At 41.4% G+C, this 23,857-nt stretch overlaps 1 protein-coding gene across 1 annotated transcript in view; it reads right to left on the minus strand.

Annotated features, from left to right (window-relative positions):
• Nucleotides 1–23,857, minus strand: part of LOC144500017 (protein diaphanous homolog 3-like) — a 606,420-nt gene that overhangs the window by 247,787 nt on the left and 334,776 nt on the right. Inside the window, exons 18-20 of the mRNA XM_078222760.1 lie at nt 18,834–18,926; nt 18,637–18,731; nt 15,560–15,661 (exon numbers count right to left, since the gene is read on the minus strand). Of these exons, the coding sequence (XP_078078886.1) occupies nt 15,560–15,661; nt 18,637–18,731; nt 18,834–18,926 (290 nt within the window). The remainder of the gene's footprint in view (nt 1–15,559; nt 15,662–18,636; nt 18,732–18,833; nt 18,927–23,857) is intronic.

Genomic DNA, 23,857 nt, shown 5'->3' on the forward strand with positions numbered 1-23,857 from the left:
TTTGCTGCAACCATTTAGAGCTGGTAATTCCTGTGATCAGAACATTGTGAATGTCATGATTTAGGATTTGATACATCAATCAACCCATGGAGGCCCAAAAAAGGGGCAATGAACTTGGAATCTCGCTTTTTTGTATTAATTCATGGTATGTGAATGTCAATGGCAAGGCAGGCATTAACTGTGAATCCCAAAATCCAAGAGGATTTTTAAATACAGCAGGATTTTCTTACCTTTCCATCCTTTCTCTGTTTTATTCTGTCTTATCCTACTCTCTTTCCCATCGTTACTCTTTCTCAATCTAATTTGACCGTTATTCATCATATTTCCTTCTCCGTCCTTTGCACTCTCTCTTTTTCCTTCCTTACATTCTGCTGGTCCTTAAATTCCGCTGGTCAAGAAGAACATTCAGGAGGTTCCAGGTGACCTGCTGAATTGTCCAACAGGTTCAGGGTTCTTGGAACCTATTTGGATGAGAGTGGTGACTGCAGGGTGGATGAGCCAATTGACCATGGCACTATAATACATGTAGACAAATAAACAGGGGAAGTTAATAGGAATATATTGGTAGTTGGGGCTGTATAGTCAGGGGGATACACAGTTCTCTGCAGCAGAGAGTGGGAGTCCAGACGGCATGTTACCTGCCCAGTGCCAGGGTTTGGGATATCTGTTGTGTGTTGAACTTGCAGTGAGGGAGGGAGGACATTGGTCCTGGTCCATGTAGGTACCAACGACATAGGTAGAGCTTCGAAAGAGGCTCTGCTGAGGGAGTATGAGCAGCCAGGTGCTAAATTAAAAAGCAGAACCTTGAGGATAATAATCTCTGGATTATTACTTGAGCCACAAGCAAATTGGTCAGGGGTCAGTATAGTTAGGGGGACAGTTGTTCTCTGCAAGCGTCCTGAAGATTAAGTTGCATGCTCAATATTAGCATGCAGAACATTGCTCTGGGCTGGAGAGAAATTTGCAATGGGAAGGGGAGGATCCAGTGATACAACGACACAGGGAGCAACAGGGAAGAGCTTCTGAACAATGAGTACGAGGACCTAGGTACCAAATTAAGCAGAATCTCAAAGATCATAATCTTTGGATTATGACCTAAACCATGAGTAAATTGGCACATGGTAAATCAGATTAAAAAGTTATATGCATGGCTCAAAGATTGGCTTGGGGGAAATGGGTTTTGGTTCAAGGGGCACTGACACGAGTACTGGGGAAAGTGGGATCTGAATCATTGAGGTGGTCTTCACTTGAAAAGTGCTGGAACCTGTGTTCTGGCGCGTCATATAATCAGTGCGTCAAGCTAAACAATGAGGCATGGATCAAGTATGGGAAGATGTGATAAATTAAGTAGAGAAGACAAGGTAAGAAAGCAAGGTACCAATAAGGGAAATGATGGTCAGAGCATGGTGGGAAAGAACAGATTGTACAAACCTAAGAATGCGAAAATAGAGGTTACAAAAATAGTAAAAGGACAGTAAAAAGGCTCTGGTAATTAAGGATGACTGATACAATAGAAAGAGATGGCCTTATTTCTGGAGATAAGTATATTAGATTAGCATGAGAAATGATAAAGTTAAAAAGGTAAGAAGTCACTTGTGGGAGTGGTAATTAGAGTCCCGCACGGTAACTATTCTAGGACAGGGTAGACAGGAAAACCATTATGGGGCTTGTGAGAAAGGTGATAATCATGAGTGATTTCAATCTACTTATAGACAGGACAAATCAGATTGGCAGAGATAACCTGGATGAAACGTTTGAGTGTTTTGCACATTGCGATGAGGTGTATATATATTTATATATTTTTTATGTTAAGAGGAATGTTTAAAAATGCAGCTTTATTCTACAGGCAGTCAGTATGTCATGGAGGAATGAAGGTCACATTTTGGTATAGCAGGATAATTACTCATTTCAGCCCTGCAAGTATTTATTTTAAGTAGAGCTAATGGATTTTTTTTACTTTGGTTCCCCTGGGATTTCTGATTAGAGTGATTGATAAGGTCATGTGATGATGTGGTTTATGTGCAGAACTGGGTCTGTCACAGATAAAATAAAGCATTTAAAGAAAGTAGTGAGTTGCAGCTGAAGCTGGTTGAAGTCAGAAGGATTTTGCAGGCTTCTGAACCTCTACATCTCTCTGAGGGCAAGTATGCCTGGGTTTGCTAGCTATATTTATTTTAAAGTGGATTTTATTTATGCACAAATGGGGCTTATTGAAACTGGAAGAGTCATAAGCTAGAAAGTAAAGCTGCTTCTTTTCATTTTTAAAATACTGTTCAATTGTTAATGGTTAAGCTGCTTTGTTTGTTAGGGTTATGTTTAAACGGTGTTATTAAATAAAGTTGTTTCACTCTAAAAGATTCCTACTTTGTCAGTGGAATCATTCTTGGAAAGAAATATACCATCCTCATATATGCCAAAATAGAAAAGTTGTTGGGATCTAGTCTGGTTTCATAATGTAACTTGGGATTCTGCTTCAGGGCCCTAACACCAGCACCAACCAGAGAGCAAGTTATACTAAATCTGGTAATATATAATGAGACAGGACTAATTAATTACTTCAGAGTGAAAGCACTCCTAAGTAGCAGTGATCATAATATGATTGAATTGTGCCTTCAGTTTAAGGGACAGGAGTGGATTGAGGACTAGTGTTTTAAACTTAAATAAGGGCAATTAAGATGGCATGAAGACAGAGCTGGCTGAAGCAAACTGGGAAATTAGATTAAGGGATAGATCAGTACAGATGCAGTGGCAGACATTTCAGGAGATATTTCAGAATACACATTCCAGTGAGAAAGAAAAGCTGGAAGGGAATAACTCACCATCCATAGGTAACCAAAGAAAATAAAGATAGTGTCAATTTGAAAAAAAATTCCACAAAGGTGAGTGGCAGGTCAGAAGATTGGATCGAATATAAAGAACAAAGAATGTCCAACAGATTAACAAGGCGGGAGAAACTAGAATACAAGAGAAAAATAGCTAGAAACATAAAAGCAGATAGTAAAAGTTTTTACAGATATTTAAAACCAAAACGCAAGTCAAGTGAGCATTGGTCCTCTACAGAGTGAGTCTCAGGAATTAATAATATAAAATAAGGAAATGACAGATCAATTGAACAGATATTTTGCATTTGTCTACACTATGGAGGATGCAAATGAGAAATAATTGTGAATTGGGAGATGAAAGGAAGGGTGAAACTTGAAACTTAAATCAAAATCTCAATCAGCAGGGAAAGGATACTGAGAAAATGATTACATTGAAAAGCGTACAATCCACAGGCCTGATGGACTTCATCCTTGGGTTTTAAAAGAAGTGCTTGTTCAGAAAATAGATGCGTTGGTTTTCATTTTCCAAAATTTCCTAGATTCTGGAAAGGTCCCATCAGATTGGAAAATAGTAAATGTGACTCCTCTATTCAAGAAAAGGAGACAGAAAGTAGAAAAGTGCAGACCAGTTAGAATAAAATTTCTCAGAGAAAATATTATTAAGGAGGTTATAGCAGAGTACTTGGAAAATCTCCATGTAATCAAGAAAAGTCAACATGGTTTTGTGAAAGGGATATCACATTTGACTAATTTATTGGAGCTCTTCGAGGAAGTAACAAGCAACATGGATAAAGGAGAATCTGTGGATGTGCAGTACTTAGATTTCTAGAAGGCATTTGACAAGATGCCACATCAAAGGTTACTGAAAAAATAAGAGCACATAGTGTGAGGGCAACATATTAGCATGGATAGAGAATTAGTTAACCAGTGGAAAACAGATGAGGCATGAATGGGTCATTCCGGTTTGGCAAAATGTGATAAGTTGAGAGCTACAGGTATGAGTACTGAGCCCTCAACCTTTTTACAATTTATATTAATCTCTTGGATGAAGGGACCAAATGCATGGTTGGCAAATTTGCTGATGACACAAAGATAGGTAGGGAAGTAAGTTGTAAAGGGGGCATAAGGAGTCTGCAAAGAGACATAGATAAGTTACAAGAAGGAAGAATTTCTTCTGTCAGAGAGTGGTGAATCTTTTGAATTTTTACCCCAGGAATGTGTGGAGGCTGAGTCCTTGAATATTTTCAAGGCTGAGACCAATAGGCTTTTAATTAGTAGGGGAATTAACTGAGAGAAAGCAAGAAAGTGGACTTAGTGAGTGTTCGATCAGCCATGACCCAATTAAATGGTGGAACAGGTTCAAAGGGTTGAACGGCCGAATCCTCTTCCTATTTCTTATGGTCTTAGGGCAACAATTTAGCAGATGGTGTATAATATGGGAACATGTCCACTTGGGCAGGAATAGAAAAGCAGCATATTATTTAAATGGAGAGAGATTTCAGAACTCTAACAAGTACATGAATCAGGAAAAGTTAGTTTGCAGATACAGCAAGTGAACAGAAGACAAATGGAATGTTGTTATTTATTGCAATGGGAATGGAATATAAAAGTAAGGATGTTTTGCTACAGTTGCACAGGATACTGGTGAGACCACATCTGGAGTACTGTGTTCAGTCTTGGTCTCCATATTCGAGAAAGGAAACAAATGGGTTAGAAGCAATTCAGAGAAGGTTCACTGAGATTGGGTGGCAGATTATCTTCCGAAGAACAGTTGAATATGGTGGGCTTGTATATATTGAAGTTTAGAAGACTAAGAGATTGGAACAAATACGACCCAGAGGAGACTTGACACGGTGGACAATGCAAAAAGGATGTTTCCCCAAGTGGACAGACTAGAACGAGGTAACACAGTTTAAAAATAAGGTGGTCTCACTGAAGATGAAGATGAGAAGATTTTTTTCTCTCAGAAGATCTTGAATCTTTGGAATGTTCGACTTCAAAGAGTGGTGGAGGCAAAGTCAAATGAATATTTTTAATGCAGAGGTAGATAGATTCTAGGAAGTCAAATGTTATCAGCAATAGGCAGAATGTGGAGTGGAGGCCACAATCAGATCAGCCATAATCTTATTGAATATTGGAGCAGGCTCGAAGGGCCGAAAGACCTACTCCTGTTCTAATTTGTTGTTTGTATGCATGACATTAGCGCAAAGTTAGCAATTTGCATTTCTATCAGTTCGCAGCATAAAACTAACTCGACCTAAATGATGAGGTAAAAAATCCAATTAATGACACTCACATGGAGCACTTAAGCATATCCTGATGATGCTGTAGACTCTGCATCAAGACATGGAATCAGTGTTCAATACCCAGGCTGCCTTGGGGAAGTGACCCTACCAGCAGAATGAATTCCAAGAGAAAATTAAATGACTCTGAAAGATAGCGGGCATGATTCTCCCCCTCAAAAAAAAGTCTAAGCGCCCAACGGGCAGGAAATCGGGAGGTCCCGATGCAGAGATCCCTGCTTCCCTCCCCCCCTACCTCCCCACCCCACTCTTGTTCTGCCTCCATCTGGCCCCACCCCATGAGGCCCTGCCCCCTCAGGCCCCAAGCCCCTTGGCACTGCCTAAGGGGCATTGCCCCCTTCCATCCCCGACCCCTCGATTACATCAATGGCCTTTGTTCCCACCAGCGAGACCATCACGTCAGGTCCCGATTGCTGGAGACCATACGTGATCCCTGCTGGTGTGGACCTCCACCAGCAGGGTCGGAAACACGCGAGCTCGGACAATTACATCCTGGGCTCACTAAACAAACGCAAATGATGATATAACTATTTAAATCAGTCTTGCACCAGGGAACAGCGCAAGGACAATCAGGTCATAAATAATGGCTTGGGAAGTCACAATTCCTGTTTTTGGCCTCCCGCTTAAATTTCCTGCCCCGCTACTCGACCAGCATAGTGGGACAGGAAAATCGTGCCCACATGTTGGATTGCAATTTGTGATGGCAGGACATCCAATGGTATCCGCTTTAGACCTACCCTCTTTTATGTGGCAAGCTTCTGAAAGTGCGAGCTGATAAAGTCACAGCTCGGGAAACAGGATATTTGGGATGAGTTAACAGCGCAAACAATTGTGCACCTCATTGACATATCAAGTCAAAGGATTGTGAAATTAACAGCACAATGACTGAGAAGGAAGTGTAAAATTGAGTGAATAAATTTGAGTGAGTGAATTCAATGTCACATCAGGTATAGAAAGAGAAATAAAGAGGAAAAGATAGAATTTGTAAATCTTTTCTTGGGCTATGGGTGTTGCAGGGACAGCATTTGTTGTGCATTTCTAATTGTCCTTGAGAGCAGTTAAGAGTCACTTTGCAGTGGTTCAGGAGTCACATGTGGACCACACCAGCAGGCGACAGATTTCCTTCAACAAAGGGCATTAATGGACTTTCATAACGACCAATGATAGTTTCATGTTCACCATTACTGAGATTAGAATCCCATTCCAGAATTATTAATTAATTGAATTTAAATTCAACCAGCTGCCATGGGGAGATTTGAACCATGTCCCCAGAGCATTAGTCTGGGCCTCTGGATTTCTAGTCCAGTGATTATGCCACCATCACCCTCCATTCAACACATTCCAATAGTGAGCCAGACAGCAACTTGCCATTTTTGTGTAGATATTATGGCAGAGCAATGACACCTGGACAACAATTAAATATTTGAGTTTCACTGCGCATCAGCTTTTCATTTCAAGTTGTTGCTTGCACTATTTGGTACATTAACAACAACAAAGTCCATTGGCCCATTTGTACATTAACAATTGGCCCATGCTGTATTGACAACATGTTCTGGCCATTTTGTCTTCACTACTAAATAGAGAGAATCAGACGCATTGTAGAATTGTTTGAAGAAATGCAAAGTGAACTATGAACCACTTCTGTTTAATTCTTAAAGATGTTCTACATCCAGACCAAACACCCTTTCTTTTCGCTTTTCAGATATTAACAGGCCTTTTCAAAAAAACCTCATATTTCCTGTTTTATTTCAAATTTCCATTTTTAAAATGTATTTATACCTGAGAACTTTACTGAGGCATTAACACATACGCTGCCTAAATTGCAATCATTTATTTGATCTTATACAATCACCACAGGCTGTCATGATAAAGCTTTTATGAAATCTGCTATGCTGTAGTACTAACTGGAAAATTGAATCAGCCCAACTCTACGTTGAAGAGCTGCCTCTGGGGCCATTTTAAATTCATATTACAGCTACTCCAAGCTGCACAAACATAAATTTTGCTGTTGTTAATGAGTATTGAAAATGTTTGCTTTAATTTCTGGTAGGTGTATTCATGAGCTGTCACGATGCTGTTATGTGCCCAGTTGGTGTAATTCAATGCAGGAGTGTTCTAAAAGTCTTCATAGCTGTGGCTGAGCTATAGACCTTACCTGGTCAGTTTCACAGAAAAGAATTAAATAGCAATGGCATTCACTGGTTTAAAAGCAAAAATTACATCTGCTGTTGATGTACAACCTGTGTTCCAGAAACCCCTGGCTTTATTGTTTGTGCTGCATGCAGCAGTTTCTAAATTTTGACAAATGGAAGTTCACAATTCTGCTATTTCTAATCATTTCTGTGACATTGGAAAAATGAAAAACTATTTTTATTTTCATTTATACTTTTTTTATTTCCCCATTCATGGTCTCCACAGCTGAAACTTACTGCATGCTGTTTCTTTCAACAATAAGGGCACAACTGTCTGGCCCTTGAACTTCCCACTGTCACTGCTGCATCAACAAACATGAGGTGCTTTTCCAGGTCAGCAGTGCAGTCATTAGTTCCACTCAAATGATACTTTATCTACCATAAAGTATCCTATTAGTAACTTAGGCAAAAACCTGTCTGATGGTGGGAGTTCAACATATTCTAATTCAAAGGTGAAATGTTCACTCAAGCTCTATTGGTATAACTACCAAACCTGCGAATGAAGAAATATTTTAAAATCTAAATTTGCTTCGTAGATCCTGCCATGAACTTGACTTCATTGTGCAGTAATTTATTTTGAACTCTAAAATAAACAGCAAAGAAAAACAGAAGATAGCAACAGATTTTTAGAAATGAATAAACATGACAAACATTTCATGCATTTAAGAATATTTTCCCATCTTGAACTGTGTTTTAGCCTGTAAAACATTCTCATATGTTTCTTAATACATGTTCAACTATGTGATGTTAAAATTGTATCGAGTTTTTTTTTGTTACTTCTGATGTAATATTATTTGACAGAATGTTATAATGACAACGTGTAGATATAATAGCATCATATGGTAGGTGAATGGAAAGCATGTAACAAAATGCTAAACTGTTCCCACATGTGGCATATAGGAAAAACAAATAAACTTAAGTCAAATTAAGATGAGCTGCACATTTGTGAGCAATCAAGTCACTCCATTTAGCTTCAAGATGTTAGTTTTTTTGGCTTGCTCGTGTGTTTTCACACTGCAGTGCTGAACCACCTCAAAAATATTTCAAATGGTCTGTGAATTTTGATTGAACAAAACGATCAGGGAATTAAAACCATTGCAAGCCAAATTATAAATAAAAAAGTATGACGGTCTTTCAAGTGGAACATCAACTCTGAACAATTAATTCTTGGCTTCTTGTTTTTATTTTTCAATTTTTTAACTGTGATAAAACTGTTCCAAAGACATAAATGTACATTCGTGCACAAGCAATGGAGAGATGGCAAACACTGAGGCATGCAACATCAACCATTTCATATTAACTCCTTAAATTGGTCTTTAGTGTTTGCAGACATTTTAAATGAAACATGATGATTAAGATAAGGACTGGTGCGGGCAAAACCTGAATTGCAATGATTTGTGCAAATGGGATTTATAAATAGGAAACAATTAAAATTTACTGAGTAATTCCATACTAGCCTCAGTATTTATCTGCCAGACATAATAAAACATATTCCTGTTAATTCAAAGCCACCTCTGCTTGAAAGAAAATTAACTTATTTAATACAAGTTTGAATTTTAATTAAACAACTTTGAACCAACAGTAATATTCAGGTGGAATTTTGCCATCTTCTGGAAAAGTGTCACTTGGGCCTGAAAAGCGGAGGGGAGTCTGTTGGTTACGCTGCTGGCTTATTCTGCCATATTTTTAGACACTCTGCCAAAAATAATGAAAGGGGTGGATTCCACGAGAGCCTGCCCCACCAGAAACCTAGGTCTATAAACAGTGAAAATTCTTCTGTGGAACTCTCTCTCTCTTCTCGCCACCCCCTCAGTCCCTTCATATTTCTCTGTAATAAATTTCATCTGTCACTTCTCTGCCTATTCTACCGGCTTGTCTAAAGTTTTTATCACTGTCCTTCAAACAGTTCACAATACTTTCAACTTTTGTGTCATTTATAAACTTTGAAATTGCTCCATGTACAACAAGTGTAGGTCATTAACATAATTTAATAAAAGCAGTGGTCCCAACACCGACATCCGGGGAGTTCCCCTATACTCAGGTCAATTCGTATTCATGCTGCCAGGTCTCTTTTATTCCATGGGCTTCAACTTTGCTGACAAGGCTGTTACGTGACACTTTATCAAATATCTTTTCGAAGTTCACATCCACTGCATCAACTGAATGATCCTCATCAATGCTTTGTTATCTCATCAAAAAAATACAATCACGTTAAACAAACAAGTTTTTTGGACAAAGATGTAACATTTGCAATTCTCCAACCCATGAGCATTACCCATGTCTCTCTTCAAAATGGAAGATTATGGCCAGTGCACAATTTCCTCCCTTACCTCATTCAGTATACTTTGAGGTATCTCATCTGGAGCTGGTGACTTTTTGGGCACTATTCTCCCAATTTGGTTCAAAGTATTGATGCCAGTAGGAACCCTGGAATGTTTTCCACTGGCATTGGCAGCACTGAACAGGCCCGATTTAGCCTATTCAAATAGGCCAGCACATCCTCCACATGAAATCACGCCGATTTCCCAACTCCACCAGTGCTTAAATCACTGGAGTTGGGAATCAGCAGTTAGCCCTCTACATGTGGGAACAGCATATAAGTGCTTGCTTCAGCACCCAATCTCAACGTCATCTGGCGCTGTCAGTGCTGGATGCCCACAAATGTCCGAGTCATGGTGCGATGCCCTCAGCCATTGTGGTAACATTCCAGGCAGTAACATGGCTGCAAGAAATGCTGCCCCAAGATTCCTGAAAGCAGATGTGGACTGGGTGCTAGACACTGTGGAGAAGAGGAGGGCCATCCTCTTTCCAAGGGTTGGCAGGAGACTCCCTACCAATGTGGTGTTGGAGGCCTGTAATGCAGTGGCAGAGGTGGTCAGCTCCAGCAGCATCACCAGGACCGGACTCCAATGCCGCAAGAAAATGAATGACCTCTTCTGAGCTCAAGGGTGAGTATCCATCTGTCTGCCCCTGGCATCACTCTCATCCGTAACCTCTGGCATTTTACCCTAAACCTTGGAACCCTCAAACACCCGAACCACCAGTATCTCCATCATTCCCTCCCCGCCCTCAAACAATCCCCCTGACAAACTCTCATAGACTAGGTGCTGTGCCCATGCATGCCAACTGCTGTGAAGACCCCTCCGCATACCCACCAGGCCACAGTCTCACAATGTCCTCTTTCTGTCCTAGTGGGACAAGATAGCTCACAACAGGAGGGGGTGTGGTAAGATGGGCCCAAGCTACATGTCTTCACCCCCTTTGAAGAGAGGGCACTGGAAATCGCAGGGGTAGCCCCAGAGTGAATTGTGTCAGATTGCAAGGTTGGCGTGCTCCTTAGAAATGAAAGTCAAATGCACCTTTATTCGGTTGACCTATCTCAAGTGAGTCTCTCATCTCCCACACCCATGATCTTCCCAAAGGATGACCTCATGTCTTCTTTCTTTCAGGATCCCCATCAGATGAGGCCATGTCATCCAGGATCTATGCCCCCCCCCTCGTCCAACACCTCAGAGTAGAGGACACCGAATTCTCGGCACTGCTTTCACCTGTATGATGCACCAGCGCAGAAACGCTCTCCTAGGTGGCTCATGTTAGCAGACAGGCTTCTGGAGCACCATCTGGTGATCGCCACACAGCTGCTGTAGCACATCAGGTGGAAGCAGGAACTTCCAAGGAGCGGGTAGTCGGAGGTCTGCTGGTTCCCAGGAAACAGCTGACCCAAATCAGGTGTTGGGCCTCTGGAAAATGTTATCACATCACTGTTACTGATGCAAAAACAGAGTCAGATGTTGCAGGAGGGGTTGTCAGCAACATTCTTGTAAATGCAAGGCCATCTGGAGAGGTCCTGGAGCCTTCCTTCACTGGAGATGGTGCCAGCATTGTCTGGTACCCAGGTCAACACTGCAAGGGTGGCCATGGTGGAATGCCTGGAGCCACGTCTGACAATGTCCAAGGCCCGGCTCGGTCTGTGTGATGTCCATGGCTGAACTCCAGGACAAGACCCAGTCATACATGGTTATGTCACAAGTGCAAATGGACATTGCAAAGGCCCTCCAGAGTTTGGCCCAGTCATAGAGAACCATGGCTAAAGTCTTCAAGAGCATGATCTAGTAGCAGAGGGATATGTCCCAGTCACAGAGGACAATGGCTGAGGGCACCGCCTCCATGTTTCGGTCATTTGCGGGCCTCCAGGACTGACAGCGCCAGATGACGTTGAGGCTTTTGGAGATCACTCCAGCTGATGTTCCATCCCACCTCGTAACAATTAGAGGCCTGTCGGCCGAACATCTAAAGCAGGGCAAACCGGTTACCTGGAGGTGGGCTTGTTCCCGACATTTACACTGGAGTGTGTGGATCCTGTCCTTAACATATTATCTGGCCCTTGACTCACTTCATCACCCAAAATCAAATCCAGTGGTGCATCCTTGCCTGTGGGCCAGAAATATACTGTTTTCGAAAATTCCCTTGAACATATTTCATTAACTGTTCACCCTCTCTGCCTTTTCCACAATTAACATTGTGGAAAAGGCAGAGTTAACTACTGCTAACTACTTTTAGTTTGTGCACCTCTTTTTAATTTCTTTGCAAATGTATTCTTCTATATTAGTCCCACTAGACAATGGCCTATAAAGTACAGCTTTTGTGTACAAGTGCCTCTATTATTGCTTAGTTCTAACCCAACAGATTCTGTCCTGGACCCCTCTAGGACATCCTCTCTCTCCAGAACTGTAAAGTTTCCTTAATCAATGCTATCTTTTTTCTTTCTTGAATACCTTGCATTCAGGAATATTTTGTACCCAGTCCTGCCCATTATGCCCATAACATGGTATTGCCACATGGCAATCCACACCTTGCCAACTTTGTTTACCACACTATGCACATGGGATTCAACCAGAGCTCATTTCAGGAAATGGGCAATTTCACAAATTGGATGCAACATATACACATACCCATGCTTAAGAAACTTAACTTGGATCTTATTTCATTTTTATTGTTCTGATCCCACTTAATACCATATCATTTCCTACTCTAGTGCTATCGGTGTCTTCCAATTGCTTTTTCACCTGGTCTTTCCTCATTAATAGTTCCTGCCACCCACACCCTTGCCGAGTTAGTCCAAACCCTCCCCAGCAACACTAGCAAATTGCCCCACAAAAATACTGGTCTTAGCTCTGTTCAGATACAGGCATCTGGTCTGTAAATGATCCATCTCCCGAGAACTGGTCACAATGTCCCAGGAATCAAAAGCCCTTTTCCCCCGTTCCACCTCCCCAGCCATGCATTCATCTGTTCTGCCTTCCTATTTCTATACTCACTGTGCATGGTGCTGGAAATAATATCACCTTCGAAATCTTGTTCGTTAGTTTCTTTCCTCATTCCCTAAACTCTGCTTGCCAGACTTCATCCCACATGTCACTTGCATTGTTAGTACAGGTATTGACTACAACAGTTGGCTGTTCAACCTCCCCACTAAGGGCGCTCTGTAGTCATTCAAGGACATCCTTGACCCCAGCATCAAGGAGGTAACGTACCATCCTTGGTTCACATCTGTGGCCACAGAAAGCCTGTCTATTTTCCTAACAATCAAATCCCTGTAGACTTCCAAATCATCTTCCTACTCCCACGTGCAGCTAAACCAGCCATGGTGCCATGGACTTGGCTCTGGCTGCATTCCCCGGAGGAACCTTCACTCTCAAGTATTCAGAACTGAATATTGATTGGAGAGTGAGAAGAACTTCGGGAACCCCTCCAAGCCTGCCCGATCCAATTTGACCGCCTCACAGTCACCTATTCCTTCTCTGCCAGCATACCCTTCAGCTGCAGGGTGACCACATCTATCAACATGATATCCACACAGTTCTCAACCTTACGGATGCATCACAGTGATGCCAATTGCAGTTCAAGCTCCAAATTGGAGCAGAAAATTGTCCAGGACCTGAGCATCATCCTGGAGTTTCTGCGCAGAACAGGGCCAGGATTCTCCCAAAAAATTTCTAAGTGCTGAATTTGTGTAAAAAGTGGAGTAAATCCCACTTTACTTTTTAAGCAGGATTTTCAAAATGAATCTTTCACACTCTGTGCACTGCAGAGAGCCCGAGCGTGAATCTCATTAAAAATCTGTGGGCGGAGCCTATTCCCACTGGAGAGGCCGGCAGCATAGCACTGAGCGGGGCAGCCCCTGATGGCCAGCCCCAATTAGCTCCTTCCCTCCTTCTGCCACCAATTTCGACTGCAGAGTGGCAGTGGGACCCCCCCCCCCCCCCCCCCCCACCCGCCCGATCGCCCCATTAGGCCACGCCCCCCCCTTGGCATTGCCTGATGGGAAATGCCAAGGTGCCCCCTGGGCATCACCACTTTTTCCTCGGGCAGTGCCAGGGGGCCAGGCTGGCAATGCCCAGGGGGCACCTCCCCCATACCCCTGCCTCCTGGAGTGCTTTCATGGCCCCTCACCTGAAGAAGGGGCTTAAGGCTCTGAAAGCTTGTGTGGCTTTTGCTACCAAATAAATCTGTTGGACTTTAACCTGGTGTTGTTAAACTTCTTACTATGTTTACCTCAGTCCAACGCTGGCATCTCCACATCATCCCTCTTCACTCCAGCAGTCTCCGGCGGCCGGAGACTTGCGGAGGCCATGGCGCCCAGTGGGGAGCCCGCTAAACGGCCTCCATTTATGTCTCCTAGCCCGCTGCACTACTCTGGGGGAATTGTCCTCCCATGTGCCTAAGCTGGTGTGAAATGCCTTCACTTATAGATTATTAAACTTGTTAATTAAAGAAATACAAAGACTCACCAGCTGCTTCTTGTGTTGACATCAACTTGTCTTATAGGAAGGTTAACTGAAATGGTTTATTTAACTATTATTTAAAAGCCCTAGATTTTAAATTACTGAAAACTTCATAACTCACACCACGTTACCATGTCTTTTTATTTAATTTTAACTTTATTTACTGGAAATGATTAGTTGATTGAGTATAGATTGTAATTATATGATAAATTATAAAATTGGCATCATTTTTAAATTATTTATACTAATCAATTTACTGTATAGTTGATTACGTTAGATTCAAGTGAACACTTACTAGAAAACTCAACCCATGTGATCCCCTGTCCTGTAATATTTCTGACACAGCCCAATTCCACTCTCGGTTCTACTCTTTCTAAATCTCTGCTGACTCTCAGGGCGGAATTTTCCTGTCCCGCCCATCACAGGAATCATAGCAGATAGACCATACAAAGATCTGTTGACCTCAGGCAGGAATTTCCAGCCTTGGGGCAAGTGTGGTTGAAAAGTCCCGCCCTCAGTTCCACTCTTTTTAAATCTCTGCTCTAAACTATATGGTGCCACTCTTTTTAAACCTACCCCTTTGCTTTCAGCATCCGTTCAGCACCCTGGCTCTTAGCTCTTAGTAAAGTTCTGCTCTGGCTCTGGTCCCACTCTTTTTCAGTCTATCTGATTTGAACCAATGGAAGGAAGTGTAATGCTGGTACAACTGACAAGATTTAGCCATTAAGCCAGGTAAATGCACTAAATGATAAGGGAAATTATAGATTTCCTACAGTAGAGAAGGAGGCCTATTGAGCCAGCACCAACAACAATTCCACCCAGGCCCTATCCCCTTAACCCCATGTATTTACCCTGTTAATCCCCCTGACACTAAGGGGCAAATTTGCATGGCCAATCTAGCTAACCCACACATCTTTGGAGTGTGGGAGGAAACTGGAGCACCCGGAGGAAACCCATGCAGACACGGGCAGAACGTGCAAACTGCACACAGTCACCCAAGGCTAGAATTGAACCTGGGTCCCTGGCACTGTGAGGCAGCAGAGCTAACCACTGTGCCACCCACAAATCCTTAAGCACACCATAGAGTTCCAAAATGCATTTCATTCAGACCAAAATATGTTAAGTTCACAGTGGCTGAATCAAGTAATTTCCAGTATTACCTTCTGTCCACCCAAAACAATCCAATTTCATTAAAAGTCAAATTTCAAATATATAGGCAAGCAAATTTTAACAAGCAGAAAAAATGCTATTTTGCATGACAAGCAAAAAGTCATGACAGACATTTAAATCACTGTGTATAGAGCAGCTTTATATTAATGAAGATAAATAAAACATAAAATGAATATTAAATAGAGATGGGAAACCATTTCCTATGGGGAACAACTCAAGAGTTTGTGCTAAATATTAATATAAGGTTAATGGGAGATTTTGGAATTTTTGGTGCACAGAATACTCACCACTACTCCAAATTGCTCAGGTTCTGACAAGCTATGGCAATCATTCTTGAAACGTGCCAAGGCAAGCACCTGCTGTTGGTCTGGTAGGTGGCTCACCAAGTTCTGTGAACATATCAAAAATCTAGAATAAGGCATATTTAAAAAAAAGCATTTTCATGCCTGCACTTTGTCTGATATTTTCCACTTCGTTCATAAACTTTTAATACACAAGTCGAATCATGTATGAATCCAGGAAGGTGAGCCAAAGATTGTTTAAAATATGTTAAGACAGTTGCAATGACAATGACACTGCTTCAGTAAATTCAGAACAGTGTGGCTCCGTGGAATTTATAATAAACAAATCAAACTTTTGTAATTTAATTAAGGTGATGCTGGCTCAAGAAGACAAGCAACTGTTACATATTTAAATGGTTGCATGATTCCTTTAAGAGCGGGCACATGACTTGATCATGCAGCCAATGAGTGTTTCACAGGTTCCTGCTTTTAGTTTCAGTTTCTGTTCCTTGCAATGCAGGGGACATCTCTTTCAATAAACCTTGTGTTGTTAGTTTGAATCTACATGTGCAAACCATGTCTTTTTCCTTTTGCCTAAAACCCTTAATTAACATAGTTAGGACATTACCAACAACAATTTTACCTTTGACATGAGACTAAGTAACATCAATTCACAGATACCTCAATCTGCAATCAAATCTCAAGCCAGGACAGTTAGTAAGATTTTGCAAGCCCAAGCCAAATGGAGAGGGTTACAGATAGTGTGACATGAAGCCAAGATCCTGGTTGAGGCCTTCCTCATGTGTGCAGCCAAGTTGATAGCCAAGTTCCACACACATGAAGACGGTCTCAACCGGGGTCTTGGGTTCATGTCACACTACCTGTAACCCCCACCATTTGGCCTGGGCTTGCAAAATCTTACGAACTGTCCTGGCTTGAGACAATTCACACCTCTTTAACCTGTGCTTAACCCTCTCTCCACTCGCATTGTCTGTACCTGTAAAGACTTGATTACCTGTTAAGACTCGCATTCCAACCATTATCTTGCAATTGAGTCTGTGTCTATGTATGCCCTGTTTGTAAACCCAGGCTCTCAACTCACCTGATGAAGGAGCAGCGCTCCAAAAGCTTGTGCTACCAAATAAACCTGTTGGACTTTAACATGGTGTTGTGAGACTTCTTACTCTGTCTACATCAATGGGGACCAAGTAGAAATGGTTGGAAACTTCATGTTTTTAGGTGTCCGGGTCACCAACAACCTGTCCTGGTCCCTCCATGCCGGCACTATAGTTAAGAAAACCCACCAACACTTCTACTTTCTCAGAAGACGAAGGAAATTTGGCATGTCCACTACAACTCTCTCTAACTTTACAGATGCACAATTGAAAGCATTCTTTCTGGTTGTATCACAGACTCAAAAACAGCTTCTTCCCTGCTGCCATCAGAATTTTGAATGGACCTACCTCGCATTAAGTTGATCTTTCTCTACACCCTAGCTATGACTGTAACACTACATTCTGCACTCTCTCCTTTTCTTCGCTATCAATGGGTTGCTTTGTCTGTACAGAGTGCAAGAAACAATACTTTTTACTGTATGCTAATACATGTGACAATAATAAATCGAATCAAAAACATGGTCGATTGGTATTCAGATTTAGAAAAGAAAATCATTGCGGACTCAGCTGTCTCGAGCAACATATTTAGGGACTTGCTCAGGAGAGAATAATTTCAGGGAACTTATCAGGCAGCATTGCAAGTGTACATGAAAAGAGGAGAATTGGGGACCATTCTGGCAACACAGTAGATCTGATGTTCCAAACGTGGTAAGGAGTATCTTGGAGAAATAATATTTGTAGCCAAGAAACACCTACATGTAACTAATGTTCAGCGTGGAAAATATGTGCTTGTCATATGCAGAATTGACAGCATTTAGAAATATAGAAAATGTATATTTAACAGTGACTAAAGGGGAAAAGGTCTTCTCAGACAATATAAATTGGAACTGATGATTCAACAACAACTACTGATTGTTTAATTAATTAAGTTAAAATGGTGTGTTGGCCATGTGTGGTCCCTGTGAATCAGTAAAATTTCTCTTTATTAGTGAACAGGTGCTTTAATTTCAAGTTAAAAATCTGTTTGTATATGACGCCAAAAGGTAGGTTTCATTCATGGGTCATGGTAAAGGCAAAGGCCATACATACAAAAACACGGGGCAACTGGGACTAGTTTAGGGGTTAAAACAAAGGGGGTGGCATGAACAAGTTGTTACAGCCTGTTTCCATGCTGTAAACTTCTATGACTCTATGGTTCAATATTCATGACACGACACAGATCTTTGGTACAATCCTGGACAAAATAATAGTTGATTTGAGTTTGACGACTTTAAGATTTCCTCTTGAAAAATATGACATTAATTCATAAAATATTGTTCAACATAATATTGCAATACATATATTGAGATAAAGAATCCTCAGGTAGATTAATGAAACTGTTTGGTTTCATCTTAATTTACATAATTGTTTTGAGGGTGGGGGAGTTATATTGAAATGTTATTGTTTTAATATTTATAACTGTTCAATATATAGTTCATACATGCACTCAGTGCTTTTTAAAATAATTTCCAATATTTGTGCTTTGGCACCATTTCTAATACGCTAAAAAATAATTATTATGATAATGTGACACATTAATAATGACTGATGTATATTTTCAATTGCCAAGTTACACCAACTTGATTATTGGGTTAATCTGCTCTATACATTAGAACTTCTACTATACAGAATTAGTACAACTGTGACTAAATTAATAATATTGTTAATTGCTAACAAACATTTTTCAATTCTCTTAACAGAGCCAAATGCACATTAATTCAATAAAAATGTGCAGAGATGCAATCTGATTCTAGTATGGTTTCAAAAGTCAACCGATTTTTATAAACCCTAAAGGCTACAAAAGGTAATACTTTACATGGATGATCAGTATCAGAATCAACTATGTCTTGAGTGGCAATAAATTATGCTCCCAAGGCAAAATTGAGACTGAGTTCGGGAACTATCAAATAAAACTTTTTTAAAAATTACCTGGACTATAGATTCAGTCAATTGTTCTTCATCCACTTCCAAAATAATTCTTTTGATCTCCTCATAAGGCATCCGAAAAGATCCAAGGAAGATGGCTACAGAAATGATTGTTGGAAGTGTTAAAGATATGTACTTCATTATTTTGAAACAGTACTTGAATTATGAGGTAATTAAAAATCATGCAGTCTCAGACTTACAGAGGTTCTGTGCTATCTTTGGGTCTAAAACTTTAAGCTCTTTAATTCTCTTCTTGATGTCTCTTTTCTCTTCATATTCCTCATCTTTTTTGCCTGCAAGATACAGATTAGTGCTTTTTTATATCAAAGAAAAGAGTTTAACTATTTTCTGCTTGCACTGTACATTGCCAAATTACAAATGGGTTTATATTATGCTGATTATAGATGCTAACATAGGTTTCAAAAGCACAGAAGTTATGACTCTCATGTGTTACCCTTCGACCTGCAAATCGAGTTACTGGAAGGAGGAATAGCACACAAAAAAATTAATTACACTAATGAATAGTTATTTTGTATGGTAAGAAAAATCAAATTATTACAAAATAGGATAGCATCATATCGTTAGGTAGAACTGGAAAAGGTAACAAAAAAAGTCTAGAATAAATAAAACACAAAATAGCATTAAAATGGGCAAATAATGGATCAACAAATACTGTGATGCAATAAACATAGGAGTATTCCAAGGTGTTGTCAAAAATGTTTGTTATTTTTTCACAGGATGTGGACATCACTGGCAAGGCCTATCTCTAATTGCGCTTAATGTGGCAGTGAGCCATATTCTTGATCCACTGCAATCTAACTAGCGCTAATACACCAACAATGCTGTTAGGAAAGGTGTTCCAGGGTTTTGATCCATGACAATGAAGCAGTGATATAGTGCTAAGTCAGGATGATATATGATTTATTGGGGAACTTGCAGATGGCAGGTGTTCCCATGCATCTTTCTGCCCTTGTCCTACTAAGTGGTAGATGCTGCAGGTTTGAAAGGTGCTGTTGAAGGAACCTTGAGAGTTACTGAAGTGCATCCTGTACATGGTACACATGGCTGCTGGTGGTGGAGATAGTGAATGTTTAAGGTGTGTACGAGGTGTCGATCAAGTAGGCTGCTTTGTCTTGGACGGTGTGAGCTTCCTTACTACTGTTGGAGTTGTACTCATGCAGACAATTTTCCATCACACTCCTGACTTGTGCTTTGTACCTGGTAAACGGATTATTGGGGGTCAGAAAGACAGTTACTTGCTATAAAACTCCCAGCCTCTGACCTGCCTCTTGAATACATTCAATGTTTTGGCATCAACTTCTTCCTGCAGTAATGAATTCCACAGGCTCACCACTCTTTGGGTGAAGAAATGTCTCCTCACCTCCGTCCTAAATGGTCTGCCCTGAATCCTCAGACTGTGACCCCTGGTTCTGGACTCCCCCACCATCGGGAATATTCTCCCTGTCTAGTCCTGTTAGAATTTTATAAGTCTCTATGAGATCCCTCCTCATTTGTCTGAACTCCAGCGAAAACAATCCTAACCTAGTCAATCTCTCCTCATACATCAGTCCCGCCATCCCCGGAATCAGCCACCTTCAAGAGCAGGAACATCCTTCCTCAGAAAAGGAGACCAAAACTACACACAATATTCTAGGTGTGGCCTCACCAACGCCCTGTACAATTGCAACACATCCCTGCTCCTGTACCCGAAACCTCTCGCAATGAAGACCAACATACCATTTGCTTTCTTTACCGCCTGCTGCACCTGCATGCTTACCTTCAGTGACTGGTGCACAAAGACAACCAGATCCCGCTGCACACTCCCCTCACCCAATTTACAGCCATTCAGGTAATATCCTGCCACCTTGTTTTTACTTCCAAAGTGAATAACCTCACATTTATCCAAATATATATACATTTATCCAAATAACCTCACATTTATCCAACTTGGTATCATCTGCAAACTTTGAGATGTTACATTTTGTTCCCTCATCCAAATCATTAGTATATATTGCGAATAGCTGGGGTCCCAGCACTGATTCCCGTGGCACCCACTAGTTACTGCCTGCCAATTTGAAAAGTACCCATTTATTCATACGCTTTGTTTCCTCTCTGCCAACCAGTTTTCTATCCATCTCAATACACTTCCCCCAATCCCATGCGTTTTAATCATGCACGATAATCTCTTGTGCGGGACTTTGTCAAATGCTTTCTGAAAGTCCAAATATATCACATCGACTGGCTCCCCCTTGTCAACTCTACTAGTTACATCTTCAAAGAATTCCAACTGATTTGTCAAGCATGATTTCCCCTTCATAAATCCATGCTGACTCTGTCCGATCCTGCCACTGCTTTCTAAATGCTCTGCTATAAAGTACTTGATCATGGATTCAAGAATTTTCCCCACTACCGCTGTTAAGCTTATTGGTCTATAATTCCCTGTTTTCTCTCTACCTCCCTTTTTGAATATTGGAGTGACATTAGCTACCCTCCAATCTGCAGGGACTGTTCCAGAGTCTATAGAATCCTGGAAGATGGCCACCAATGCATCCACTATTTCTAGAAACACTTCCTTAAGTACTCTGGGATGTAGATTATCAGGCCCTAGGGATTTATCCGCCTTCAATGCCATCAATTTTCCCAGCACCATTGATCTATTAATATTGATCTCCCTCAATTCTTCCCTCTCACTAAATCTTGCATTCTCCAACATTTCTGACGTTTGATTTGTGTCCTCTTTTGTGAAGACAGAACCAAAGTATGTATTCAGTTGCTCAGCCATTTCTTTGTCCCCTATTACATATTCCCCTGTTTGTGTCTGTAGGGGACCTACATTTGTCCTCACCAACCTCTTTCTCTTCACATATCAATAGAAACTCTTAGTGTCAGTCTTTATGTTCCCTGCAAGCTTACTTTCATGCTGTATTTTCCCCATCTTAATCAATCCCTTGGTCCTTCTTTGCTGAAATCTAAACTGCTCCCAATCCTCAGACCTATTATTTTTCTCGGCCAATCTGTATGTTTCTTCCTTAGATCGGATACTCGCTCTAATTTCCTTTGTAAGCCATGGATTGGCCCTCTTATCCATTTTGCGTTTGTGCCAGGCAGGAGTAAACAGTTGCTGCAGTTCCCCCATCCGTTCCTTGAATGTTTGCCATTGCCTATCCACTATCATCTCTTTCAGTAACTCTCCCCAATCTATCAAGACCAATTCACGCCTCATATCCTCATAGTTTCCTTTATTAAGATTCAGCACCCTAGTCTCCGAATCAACTTCTTCACTCTCCAGCTTGATAAAAAATGTTATCATGTTATGGTCGCTCATCCCCAAGCTAGATTGGCAATGATTTCCTTCTCATTACACAGTACCCAGTCTAAGATGGCTTGCTCTCGAGTTGGTTCCTCCACATATTGGGCAAGAAAACCATCCCGTATACACTCCAGGAATTCCTCCTCTACGGCATTGTGGCTAATTTGATTTGCCCAATCTATGTGCAGATTAAAATCACCAATGATCATTGATATTCCCTTATCACATGCATCTCTAATTTCGTGTTTAATGCCATTCCCAACATCACCACTGCAATTTGGGGGTCTATATATAACACCCACTAATGTTTTTTGCCTCTTGATATTTCTCAACTCTACCCATACAGACTCCACGTTGTCAGAGCTAATATCCTTTCTCACTATCATGTTAATTTCCTCTTGAACCAGCAGTGCCACTCCACCTTTATGTCTGTCCTTCCTATTGAATACTCTGGGACATTTAATTCCCATCCCTGGTCACCCTGCAGCCATTTCTCCGTAATCCCAATTATATCGTAGCCGTTTACATTTATCTGCACAATTAGTTCATCCACTTTATTGCAAATGCTCCGCACATTAAGGCACAGAGCCTTTAAGCTTGTCTTTTTAACATTGTTTATCTTGCTCCCAATATTTTTCTCTATAGTCCTGTTTGAACTTTGTCCTTGGTTTCTCTGCCTATCACTTCTCTTATTCCCTTTTCTACCTTCTGTTTTTGTCCTTGCTCCCTCCTTCTCTGACTCCTTACATAGGTTCTCATCCCTCTAGCATATTAGTTTAAACCCTCCCCAACCGCTCTAGCAAACAGCTCCCCTAGGACATCAGTCCCAGTCCTGCCCAGTATAACCCGTCCAATTTGTACAGTCCCACCACCCCTACAACTGGTCCCAATGCCCAGGAATCTGAAACCCTCCCACTGACACCATCTCTTCAGCCACGTATTTATCCGATATATCCTGTCATTTCTATTCTGACTAGCACGTGGCACCGGTAATAATCCTGAGATCACTACCTTTGAGGTCCAATTTCTTAACTTTCTTCCTAGCTCTCTGTGTTCTGCTTTTAGGCCTCATCCCTTTTTTTTTAACCTATGTTGTTTGTACCAATGTGTACCACAACCACTGGCTGTTCACCCTCCCCCTCCAGAATGTCTTGTACCTGCTCCAAGATATCCTTGACCCTCGCACCAGGGAAGCAACATACCATCCTGAAGTCTCGTTTGCGGCCACAGAAACACCTGTCTATTCTCCTTACAATTGAATCCCCTATAACTATTGCACTGGCACACTTTTTACCCCTCTGCTCTGCAGCAGAACCAACCGTGGTGCAACGAGTTTGGCTGCTGCTGTTTTCCAGTGAGAGGTCATTCGCCTCAACAGTATCCAAAGCGGTATATCTATTTTGCAGGGGAATGGCCACAGGAGATTCCTGTACTACCTGCCTATCTCTCTTGCTCTGTCTGGTGGTCACCCGTTCCCTTCCCTGTGGAATCTGAGCCTGCGGTGTGACCACCTCTCTATACGTGCTATCCATGATACTCTCTGACTCACGGATGCTCCACCGTGTCTCCAGCCACTGCTCCAGGTCTGAAACTTGAGCTTCCAGGAGCTGTAGCTGGAGACACTTCCTGCGCACATGCTGACCCGGGGACTGGAACTGTCCCCAGCCAGCCACATGGAGCAAGAGGAGCAAACCAAGGCTTGGAGCTCTCCTGTCATGTCTTACCTCTTTAAAATAAACTTTTGAAAGATGTTTTGTTTCAGATTATATCCAATTCTCTAGGGCTCTTCTGGGTGCAGGTTTTCACATCAGATCAAACAAAATCACAGAACAGCAACCGAATATTTAATGTGGGTCAGTTTATTTCTTCACATTCACCTTGTACTGCTGTGAACCACCTGCATGGAAAGTAGTT

Source organism: Mustelus asterias, chromosome 10, assembly GCF_964213995.1.
Source record: "Mustelus asterias chromosome 10, sMusAst1.hap1.1, whole genome shotgun sequence".
Classification (NCBI taxonomy): domain Eukaryota; kingdom Metazoa; phylum Chordata; class Chondrichthyes; order Carcharhiniformes; family Triakidae; genus Mustelus; species Mustelus asterias.